The sequence below is a fragment of the Paramisgurnus dabryanus genome, chromosome 4, assembly GCF_030506205.2.
Source record: "Paramisgurnus dabryanus chromosome 4, PD_genome_1.1, whole genome shotgun sequence".
In the NCBI taxonomy this organism is placed as follows: Eukaryota; Metazoa; Chordata; class Actinopteri; order Cypriniformes; family Cobitidae; genus Paramisgurnus; species Paramisgurnus dabryanus.
In genome coordinates this window covers 28584573-28597109 of record NC_133340.1, presented here as the reverse complement: position 1 = coordinate 28597109, position 12537 = coordinate 28584573, and the positions used below count along the sequence as shown (strand labels likewise).

Here is a 12537-nt window from a genome sequence, read left to right as displayed (position 1 = left end):
TTACTTGTGTATTTTCTTAAACAAACTATTCTTTTCAATCTTAGACAGTCTTCATACGTTTGTCTTTCGATAAGTTGTTCATAGTTTTTCTTCGCTAGTGGCAACTCATGGCTGAGATTTGTAAATTTCATCAGATGTTCTTACATGTGTATTTTCTGAAACAAATTTATGCTTTTCAAACTTAGGTAGTCATCATACTTTTGTCTTTCGATAAGTTGTTCATAGTTTTTTATGTGGAAGTGTCAACTTATGTCTGAGATTTTGTAAATTCATCAGATGTTTCTTACGTGTATATTTTCTTAAACAAACATTTTTTGTTTTTCAAACATAGTTAGGATACACACTTTTGTCGCCTCAAACACTTGATCAAAGTTTTTTCTTCGTTAGTGTCAACTAATGTCTGAGATTTTGTAAATTCATCAGATGTTTCTTACTTGTGTATTTTCTTAAACAAACTTTTCTTTTCAATCTTAGACAGTCTTCATACGTTTGTCTTTCGATAAGTTGTTCATAGTTTTTCTTCGATAGTGTCAATTCATGTCTGAGATTTGTAAATTTCATCATATGTTCTTACATGTGTATTTTCTGAAACAAATTTATGCTTTTCAAACTTAGGTAGTCATCATACTTTTGTCTCTACATACATTTGTTCAAAGTTTCTTGTAGCTAGTGTCAACTGATGTCTGAGATTTTGTAAATTCAACAGATGGTCTTACGTGTGTATTTCTTAAACAAACATGTTGCTGTTCAAACTTAGGCAGAGTTCATACGTTTGTCTTTTCATAAGTTGTTCATAGTTTTTATTTGTTAGTGTCAACTAATGACAGAGATTTTGTAAACTCATCAGATTCAAACAAAACTCATTCATTTCTGTAGTTTATGTAACACCTTGTCAAACTCTTAAAGGTAGTACTAACTGTTTAAAACAACAATGCAAAGTATTTTAGATTTACTTGATAAATCTTTTACATCAAAACAAACTAGGATAGCAATATGGCTGAATCTGTAACAGGTGATACCACCAATAGCGTGTTGTACATAACAAAGTCTGCAAAATAATAAAGATTGATTAGGTTTTTATTTAGTAAACCTTTTAACATAAAGTGTAGAGTCTTTTGTATGTAACAACAAAGATGCGATGAAACAACGCAAAACAAGAGAGGATGCATACATCTACAAATGGGGCAATGTCTTTAATCTATTGGTCCCGAATTTAGAGGCTATACGGGGAAACTATTTCAAACATTGCCCCATTTGTAGATGTATGCATCCTCTCTTGTTTTGCGTTGTTTCATCGCATCTTTGTTGTTACATACAAAAGACTCTACACTTTATGTTAAAAGGTTTACTAAATAAAAACCTAATCAATCTTTATTATTTTGCAGACTTTGTTATGTACAACACGCTATTGGTGGTATCACCTGTTACAGATTCAGCCATATTGCTATCCTAGTTTGTTTTGATGTAAAAGATTTATCAAGTAAATCTAAAATACTTTGCATTGTTGTTTTAAACAGTTAGTACTACCTTTAAGAGTTTGACAAGGTGTTACATAAACTACAGAAATGAATGAGTTTTGTTTGAATCTGATGAGTTTACAAAATCTCTGTCATTAGTTGACACTAACAAATAAAAACTATGAACAACTTATGAAAAGACAAACGTATGAACTCTGCCTAAGTTTGAACAGCAACATGTTTGTTTAAGAAATACACACGTAAGACCATCTGTTGAATTTACAAAATCTCAGACATCAGTTGACACTAGCTACAAGAAACTTTGAACAAATGTATGTAGAGACAAAAGTATGATGACTACCTAAGTTTGAAAAGCATAAATTTGTTTCAGAAAATACACATGTAAGAACATATGATGAAATTTACAAATCTCAGACATGAATTGACACTATCGAAGAAAAACTATGAACAACTTATCGAAAGACAAACGTATGAAGACTGTCTAAGATTGAAAAGAAAAGTTTGTTTAAGAAAATACACAAGTAAGAAACATCTGATGAATTTACAAAATCTCAGACATTAGTTGACACTAACGAAGAAAAAACTTTGATCAAGTGTTTGAGGCGACAAAAGTGTGTATCCTAACTATGTTTGAAAAACAAAAAATGTTTGTTTAAGAAAATATACACGTAAGAAACATCTGATGAATTTACAAAATCTCAGACATAAGTTGACACTTCCACATAAAAAACTATGAACAACTTATCGAAAGACAAAAGTATGATGACTACCTAAGTTTGAAAAGCATAAATTTGTTTCAGAAAATACACATGTAAGAACATCTGATGAAATTTACAAATCTCAGCCATGAGTTGCCACTAGCGAAGAAAAACTATGAACAACTTATCGAAAGACAAACGTATGAAGACTGTCTAAGATTGAAAAGAATAGTTTGTTTAAGAAAATACACAAGTAAGAAACATCTGATGAATTTACAAAATCTCAGACATTAGTTGACACTAGCGAAGAAAAAACTATGAACAACTTATGAAAAAACAAAACGTATGAACTCTGACTAAGATTGAAAAGCAACATGTTTGTTTAAGAAATACACACGTAAAACCATCTGATGAATTTACAAAATCTCTGACATTAGTTGTCGCTAGCGAAGAAAAACTTTGATCAGGTGTTTGAGGCGACAACATGTGTATCCTAACTAAGTTTGAAAAGAAAAGTTTGTTTCAGAAAAAATACGCGAACCTAGAAACATCATTAACAAACCATAGGTAAAATATAATTTCATGTTTGCTTATTATGCACTGATAGATGTTGACCTTAGTTGAACCTAACCCCACAGGCATACCAAGGGTCTGCTTCACTTCATAAAAATCCTGTCATTGGGGGGGTTTTGTGCTGTAAGTTGTAAAGCTAAAGACGCTGATTGACCTTAAACCTAATCTAACCTAATATCAGGTTAGGATGTTCGAATAGTATATTTTTATTTTTATTATTAAGTCTAGTGTGTCTCTGTAAGCCATGGCAATTTGTTAAAATGTTTTGTCTTTAAATAAATGTTTGTTGTCACGTTAGTGACATCCTGGCTTATAACATCGTCAACTTTGATAAATAATATTTGCTAACATTTTATTGTTCCCTAAATGGATAACAGAGGGGTTTAAGGTTACATTAATTAAAAACAACCCCACAATGTGAGATAAAATGTCTTAAACCTTTTAAGTTTCTTTAAATCGCAAATAATGGATAACATGATTTAATCAGTATCTGTGTAATGAAGCCTACATCTAAAAACCCTTACTTATTGTCAATGAGGACACAGACTTAATGTCAAAACTTTAGTAACAAACAGAGACATCATAGACCCCCATGCAAACACACACACACACACACACACACACACACACACACACACACACACACACACACACACACACACACACACACACACACACGCACACACACCTTGCAAAGACACGGGCTCATAAACACGCCCCCACATAAACAGCCTGTATGCACACACAGAGACACAAGCGCGATTTGGTGCTGCTCGTGTGACATTAGATATAAACTTACTCATACACACCTAGATGTTTAATTATGGAATGTGTATAAAAACTTTTGGATGTTAAAACAAAAAATTAAGATCGAATAGCTTTTGTCATAAAAGTCACATGGCCGTTTCATTTTAAAACCCGCATGTTTAAATCAGAGGCGTTCTAAACTAGAAATGCTGACAGAATTGCATTTGTTGTATAATAAACACATAGATTTGGGAATGGGATCCACAGCGGACACCAAAACCAGGAAATGGGGTCAAAATGTCTTAAACAATAAAAAGGTTCTTAACGCCATAAGAGCACCTCAGCATACGTTCTCTGGCAACTGTGGTTCGCGCATTCATGTGTTTTAATCAGGGACTTGATTAAAGAATTCCCTAATTCTAAAATTAAACCCTTATTTTGTCAGAGCGGCCAGAATTACATTTTATTGTGTAATAAACACATATTCCCAGTTGGTTTTAAGATGTCATTAATTTAAAACAAAACCCCAAAGATATGAATTTTTTAATCGTTTTAAAGTTTCTTAACGGTGTATATGAACACGCATCCGCGTATGTTCTCTATTGTAAACGCTGGAACACAATCTAATGGCTTGATCAGAATATTGTGCACGAAAAGATTAAGATTTTATTTATATTAAAATAAATACCCTTTAGTCTAAAGACTATAGTATTGTTGGGTCCCCGGTGATTTTGACACCGTTCATCGCTATACACATACTGAATATTTCATTAAATAATTTGTTACAACCAAATGCTTTATTTTTGTCAGTGTGCTATTACATTTTTACCACTACAGTTTTAAAAAGACCCTAGTTTACATCCCGCCACCTGCTGTGAACAGCTATCATCATCCCACACACACTGTTATAAGACCATCATCAGAAACAGAAAAATATCTGATCAGAAAAATATATCTTATAGTTAAATAGATAATAGTACATTTAATGTTAACCAATTACAACTAAAAGATTTTATTCTTGCGTGACTTTAAAAAAGTCTCTTGACAAAACAAACGTATATATCAAGTTGTATTTATAAGATAGACACAATCATTTTTCCTAAAATCTAAAATAATAATTTATTTTTGTCAGAGCAGACAATATAATACTCTTTGTATAATATCCACATATTCACACATGTTTTAAGAAGCGTTTAATTAAAAATAAACCCCTAAAATGAGTTGTAGACGTCTTAAAAACATTTAAAAAGTTTATTAACGTCAGCTATAAGTTTCTCTGTCACCATCGGTGCACGTATACATATGTCTTAATCATAGCCTTGGTTAAAGATTCCCCTAAATCTAAAAAACTCCTATTTTGCCATAGTGGACAGAATTACATTTTATGAAGGTTAATTTAAAACGGCATATATGAACACACACCCGGCGCTTTGTCAGGCACCGCCGGATCTTTAATACGCGTGAAACTATAGAGCAGGTTATGAAAAGATTCACGGAGTTCCTGAAACCGTTTAAAATTTTATTTAGTTTAGACTATCGTCTAAATATTGTAGTATTGACGGCGCCGAAGGATATGGCACAGGTCATTGCTTAAACTATACACGTATACGGAATATTTAATTAAATAACTTGTGATGTTACAAAAAACAGTTTTAATCATAGCATTGTTCATGATCTGTCTAAATCTAAAATAAACATTTACTTTTTTGATACCGTAATGGGGAATTATTTGACTCCACTTTGAGTTTTAGAAATCTCTACTCGCTTTACACCACGCACCCCTGTGAAAGAATGCATGCTTGTGAGAAGGAGGGAGGAAGGGTGAGAGCTGACATCGAATGCCAAAACACGAGCTGTCACACACGAACCGTCATTAAACATAACAGCATACGCTTGACATAAAACACACGCAGTCAATTGACCTAAAATCTGAAATAATAATTTATTTTTGTCAGAGCAGTCAATATAATACTCATTGTATAATATACACATTTTCACACATGTTTTAAGAAGCCTTTAATTAAAAATAAACCCTAAAATGAGGTGAAGATGTCTTAAACAAGCTCTGTGGACAAATCAAACACATGTATCCAGTATCCGAAACGTTTTAAATCCAATTTGCCACAAAATGTTTAAAATGTCCCAGACAAATCCAAAAAAGTCTCTGATTTTTCTCTTTTTTAAAGATACGTCCAAAGCGTTGTGTTCTGTATCCTAACCTGTAAACAGATAAAAACAAGTTATAAGGACAAATATCTAAATAAAACAACTTTTTTCTTATGCAATATAAACGTACCGTGGAGATCCGCTATATATTTTGCAATAGTACACGCAACGTTCGCTTTGCCGCTGATATCCAAACCTTTAAAACAGATAACACATGTTATTAGAAAATATTAAAACAAACCAGTTTGTTTAAATCTATTGTAACAGGATTAAATAAATACACACCGGACAACACGAGCCACTCGGCGTCTCTTTGCTCCAAGATTTCCTTGTTACGCTGCTGGTGGTTCTAGTCACGGTCTGACTTTTTTGTTCATTCCACTCTTCTCCGCGATTTACCAGGAATAGTAAATACCAGCTTAGACAATTTCGCTGCAAGACCAGAGATCGAATTTTTAGTTTTTAAATAATCAGACAAAATAATGAAACGAACACAGCGTAACACATACATACCAATAGACTTGAGTATAACAGCTCTGCTCCATCCAAACTGATGCCGGAGATCTCTTGTCGCTCCCCAATAAAGGTTCGGTCATAAACTTTCAAAGATTACAGCACACGACCCCCACACAAACACACACTGACATAATATCAGCATCAGAAAACTTTGTGTCTGAACAGAAAATAGACTAGTTCGATAGAAAATATCGGCTTTAAGTTTAACCAGTTACAACTAAAATATTTTATTCTTGCGTGACTTTAAAGAAGTCTCTTTACAAAACAAACGTATTATCAAGTTGTATTTATAAGACACACGCAGTCAATTCCCCTAAACCTAAAATAATACTTTATTTTTGTCAGAGCAGACAATATAAGACTCTTTGTATAATATACACATATTCACACATGTTTTAAGAAGCCTTTAATTAAAAATAAAACCCCAAAATGGGGTGAATACGTCTTAAAAACATTTAAAAGATTACTAACGTCATATATAAGTTTCTCTGTCACCATCTGTGCACGTATACACATGTCTTAATCAGAGACTTGGTTAAAGATTCCACTAAATCTAAAATAAAATCCTATTTTGCCATAGTGGACAGAATTACATTTATTAACATTATTTTAAAATGGCAGATATGAACACTCACCCGGCGCTTTGTCATGCACCGCCGGATCTTTAATACGCGTGAAACTATAGTGCAGGTTATGAAAAGATTCACGGAATTCCTGAACCGTTTAAAAATTTATTTAGTTTAGACTATCGTCTAAAGATTGTAGTATTGGCTCAGATCATTGCTTAAACTATACCCATATACGGAATATTTAATTAAATAACTTGTGATGTTACAATCAAAAGTTTTAATCGTAGCATTGTTCATGATTTGTCTAAATCTAAAATAAACATTTACTTTTTGACACCGTAATGGGGGATTGTTTTACCAACATTGAGTTTTTGAAATCTTTAATCGCTTTACAACACGCACCCCTGTGAAAGAATGCAGGTCTTGTGAGAAAGGAGGGAGGAATGGTGAGAGCTGACATCAAATGTCGAAACACGAGCTGTCACACACGAGCCGTCATTAAACATATCAGCATAGGCTTGACATAAAATACACTCAGGAAAAACAATCACTCTAAATGACCGGCCATAAAACCATTAAATACTTTCTGTCTAAAGTTGACAACTTGTACAGATTTTGATTGATGGTCCCGCCCCCTGTCAAACAAGTCATAAAAACACAAACTGTCAAAACACCATCTGTTAAGGAGTCATAAAACACAAACTGTCATAAAACCATCTGTTAAGGGTCATAAAACACAACCTGTCAAAACACCATCTGTCATGGGGTCATAAAACACCATCTGTCAAGGGTCATAAAACGCCATCTGTCAAGGGGTCATAAAAACGACCTGTCAGACAGCAACTGTCACCGGGTGGGGGAGGGGGTCATAAAAGTTTGACGAATGGTGCCCCCATACAACTACTAAAGTATTGTTTTGACTGTCAGTAAAATGTATTCCACTTTTCCTGAAGTTGACTTAAATTATAAGATTGAACATTTTTCTCCTTGTTATGTTCACACCATGACGATAACAATAACTATAGTAGCGTCCACACTGCAAAAAAATGATTTTCAAGAAAAAAAATCTAAGTATTTTTGTCTTGTTTGTAATAAAAATATCTAAAAATTCTTAAATTAAGATGCTTTGTCTTGATGAGCAAAACGACCCAAGAAAAGAAGTCAAATTTTTTGACCAAAAATATCAAATTAAAGTAATTTTGTGCATAAAACAAGCAAAAAAAATCTTGAACATTTTTCTTAAACACTAAATTCAAGGAAAAATCAAGAAAAAATTGCTTACCAGATTTTTTTTTTTGTTTTGTTTTATGCACAAAATCACTTAAATTTTATATTTTTTTGTCTAAAAACTTCCCTTATTTTCTTGGGTCGTTTTGCTCATCAAGAAAAATTATCTTAATTTTTAAGATATATTATATTTCTTAAATATTTTATTTTAAGATATTTTTACTGAAAACAAGACAAAAATATAAAATTAATGTTTTTCTTGAAAATCATTTTTTGCAGTGCACATTTAACGGACAATAACGATAACTTTCTTCTTTCTAAACTCACCTTAAACGATCATTAAAATTGATAGAGATTTCCTCTTTTTGTTTACATTTTCAATGCCAAACATTTTTGGACTGCAAAACTTGAATTTTCTTTCTGATCAATAAGTATTATATCTCACTCTAAAAACACTTTTCCAGACTGTTACCGTCTTTTTCGGACGTTAAATCCCTTGACGCAATTAACCATAGCTAAACAACATTCGGAATCCGTCAGAAAATTACATTTGGCAGTATCGAAATCGTTTGTTATATCTTTATCGTTATAGTTATGTTGTGAACTTCACTATTCTCTTTTTATATATAATGATTTTTTTTAAACTACATAGTTATTGTTATCGTCTATAGTGTGATCGACTCTTTATTCGTCGTAGTTGTTTTGATGAATATTTTTATTTAAATCTTTTTGCATGGCCCTGTGACTTCATTTCAAGCGTTGTGTATTCTTTATATTTCGCTGCCTGTGACTTTCCATTCCATCCAAGTCATATCTTTAGCTTTCATTATTAGCAAAACTTTTGCATGCCGCTTTCCAAGTGATCGATTTTCTTGTATTGTATTGAAATATAAAAATTGATATATATACTGACTTTAAATTGCTAAAGCAAATATTTATCTTTAAACACAGTATAAATTAGCAGATTAGTTTCTTTACCATCCAGATGGGCCAAACAATAAAATTAATTTTAATACCACTACTACTGCAAAGTACCAAGTTAACAAAACATAAATTGCAATATAAAAATAAACAGAGCTCCACATCTTGTAATTATTTATACCAGATGTTTTTTATTGGATGAACTTTACAATTTATATCTGGAGTTGGCTCGGTCTGCAATGTTAAAAAAATTGCAACATGCTGTGACAGAAACAAATGTCAAGGGAGGCATTTCTTACAGGCCATCTCACTTCCTTGTGCTGGCGTGCCTTTGCTTTTTTCGCTAAGTGGTGGTAAATGTCAAAGCGTTTTCGCCGCACGCGTTTAAATGACCTGACGTGTGCATCGGATCACGACTTCTATTGGCAGAACCGTGATGCGATGCAAGCGTATTCCCATTCAGCAATGATCAATCACGGCACCGTTCGACAGACGGCGTGCTGTCAATCCCTACATCAGACAGAGAAGTTAATGTTGCATCAGTATTGACCGGTCTGACTGACCCGAGCCATTAAAGCTGTTTCTCGTGGCCCGGCCGCCGAGCTCTCAGTTCAAAGAGCACATCAAGGACGTTTAATGTCCCTGAAAAGAAATGCCTACCTTACATTTTGCTCTGCTAAAAGCGTCGGCCGTGCAAAACATCATTGGATTTTAAGTTACCACACACCGCAGAACAAACTCGTATGCCGCTAGGGTGTCTGGATATGATCGTTGTGTTTTTATTTAATATGGTGTTTGTTGAATGCTAAAGACAATTCAATGCGCTTTCATAACTAATATCTACAACCCCATTAGTGTGTTTGATCTGTTATTGGTAAATGGTGAAAATCTTTACTTCTATACGCTTTTAACAAAAGTACTGTAGATGCTTTTTGCTTTCGTACTAATTCAAACCGTAGCCATAAGTTTCTTCGAAAGGAGTTTTTGCGTTTATGTGCATGCCTATTGTTTTGTATGTGGTATACTGCATTCAGATTATTTTTGTTTTGTTTTTTCCTTCTCACCTATCCACAATGCAATGCTGTCCCATGATGCACCTCTGCTTGCTGTTACCTGTATGTTAATACGCTTGAATCCCATTGGCCCACTGCCATCATGTGCTCGCTGCCTGCTATTTAAAGACTCAGTCGACTGCCAAAGCAATGAAGCGACCCTTCGAGGCATCTGTAGATCTGGTACTATGACCTTTCACCTTTTGCTTTGCATGTAGCTTTTTAATGTACTGTAGCGACTCACAGAATTTAATTTTGGCTTCTTTGTGTTTTTTCAAAAAAAAAAAACAGTAAAAGTCACCAAGTACAAGTATATACAGTAGATAATACCATCAGTCAGTATTGAAGAATCTGTGTCTTCATTCAAAGTAAAGTAAAGCTTTATTGAAGCCTAGTTTTGATGTAAAGTATCTAAGTATTCAGTGACGGTTGTGACGTCATCCATGTGTAAAACAGATCGATGTACCTTGACGTCTCTCGAGTCAGCAGTATGTAATGTGTGACAGGAGTGCGTGGTTTAACACGCATGTGTCTTCTTCTGCTCTTCTTCCTCACATCTTTCCACGTCCAGGCGTTTCCTCACGGAGTCCTGCAGCCTCTACCAAAGAGACAAGCGCTGGAGAAAAGTAACGGGGCGAGCACGCTCTTCAACCCCAGCGTCCTGCATTACCAGCAGGCTCTTGCCAACGCGCAGCTGCAACAACCCACCTTCTTTCCCACAGGTAAAAACACAAAGCCACACGACAACGCACCTATCACTTTTGTATTAATCCCTGGGTTGCCCTTTAAACGTCACGCCCCTTTCCCTCCTTTCAACTCAGTGTAATGTTGTAACCGAGGCTGTTTGTACCTTTTGCATGTAGCGCGTTTGCTATTAACACTAATGCATAATGGACACGGTTTGATTTTTGACACTGTAAAGTTTGGGTGATGTGCAACATTTTCTTCAGTGTTTAGGGCCGGTCACACTAGACATTGCACGTGCAAATATTTTTCGGACGTTACTGCAAATATTGAGCGCGTCATCAATATTCGTTTTTTGGCTTTGTCCATCTTTGCTTTTTAGTAGGTTTTCTACTGGTCACATATCTTCAAGTGATACGAATTTGCAGGTCAGAGTTCACAAGACTTGAACTTTCGTACGCAACGAAATATCTTCGCACAAGCTTGAGTTGGTCTGACGCATTTGCATGCATATGAATTGAAGTCAGTGTAACGAAAACTGTAGTGTGACCGGCCCTTTAAGGATGCAACAAAATGTAGACATAACGTAGAGTTTGGGTGATGGTTGGGGTGTTGCGCAACATTTCTTTCAGTGTTAAGGGCCGGTCACACTACACTTTGCAAATAATTTTCGGAAGGCAAATATCCAAATGCAAATATTGAGTGTTTCGGCAATATACGTTTTTTGGCTTCGTCCATCTTTGCTTTTCAGTAGGGAGAAAAGTTACGCCGTAATATACCGGTTTTGTAGTGATCCCATATCGCCACGTGATACAAAATTCGCAGGTCAGAGTTCACCAGACTTGAACTTTGGTACGCAACAGAATACGAAATATCTTCGCACAAGCTTGTGCATTCGCGTGCATATGGATTGAAGTCAGTTTAACGAAAACTGTAGTGTGACCGGCCCTTTAGGGATGCCACAAAATGTAGACTTTACGTAGAGTTTAGGTGATGGTTGGGGTGTTGCACAACATTTTTTCAGTGTTTAGGGCCGGTCACACTAGACATTGTGCATGCAAATATTTTTCGGACATTACTCCAAATGTGGGTAGGGAATATGCTTCGTCAATATAAGTTCTTTGGCTTCGTCCATCTTTGCTTTTCAGTAGGGAGAAAAGTTATGCGTCACATACCGTATTTCTACTGGTCACGTATCTCCACGTGATACGAATTCTCAGGTCAGAGTTCACTGGACTTGAACCCAACGAAATACAAAATATCTTCGCACGAGCTTGCACATTCACATGCATATGAATTGAAGTCAGTGTTATGAAAACTGTAGTGTGACCGGCCCTTTAGGGATGCCCCAAAATGTAAACTTTACGTAGATTAGAACTAAATTTACAAATAATGTGGTACAAACTAGGGTTGCACGAAATCTCTTCCTGTATTTTTCCATATCGCAATATTGCGAAGCCCTGCTTTACGCTACGTGCTTTTATCAGCCAAGATTATTTTGATCGGGATTGCAAAACTTTAAAACATGTCAAATCTTTAGTGATAGCATAGAAATGAGCTTTAAGCATTCGGACACAGAAAATGCACATTATCTTTGGAAAGCTTTATTACTATAGCCAACAATAACATTAAATGCTATGTTACTGCATTAAAAAGCCTCCAGTGACTACTACTGTGGTATTTCTGTACCTAAGGTCTCGCGGCTGTCTAATCCCTTGTAGGTGTATTATACCATCACACAGCCCACACGGTTGTATTTCTTGTAGCTTTCCTACTAAAAGATAACAGCGGCCCGTAGGAATGTCCTCTCCCTCACCACATGACTCTGTGTGTGTGTTTGACCTCTTCTTCTGATCTTACACTGTCTCCACTACGCTCTAATTTCACAAAGCTAAGCTCCTGTCCT

The 12537-nt window shown here is 35.0% G+C and overlaps 1 protein-coding gene and 1 long non-coding RNA gene across 13 annotated transcripts in view; one reads left to right on the top strand and one right to left on the bottom strand.

Moving 5' to 3' along the window:
• mbnl2 (muscleblind-like splicing regulator 2) overlaps window positions 1-12537 on the top strand; it is a 78555-nt gene that overhangs the window by 54922 nt on the left and 11096 nt on the right. For 10 of the 12 annotated variants that reach the window (XR_010527674.2, XR_010527679.2, XR_010527676.2 and 7 more), the window contains exons 6-7: window positions 10077-10130; window positions 10519-10669. Coding sequence is in view for 4 of the 12 variants with exons in the window: in XM_065254130.2 (XP_065110202.1) it covers window positions 10077-10130; window positions 10519-10669 (205 nt within the window). In the remaining 8 variants the exon portion in view is untranslated. The remainder of the gene's footprint in view (window positions 1-10076; window positions 10131-10518; window positions 10670-12537) is intronic. The other 2 variants (XR_010527680.2, XR_010527681.2) reach the window with 1 other exon arrangement.
• Window positions 5633-7869, bottom strand: LOC135735659 (uncharacterized). Its single transcript, XR_010527683.2, has 4 exons — window positions 6176-7869; window positions 5948-6094; window positions 5793-5858; window positions 5633-5715 (listed from the first exon to the last, which is right to left on the bottom strand). It is a non-coding gene; the product is annotated as an uncharacterized lncRNA (long non-coding RNA).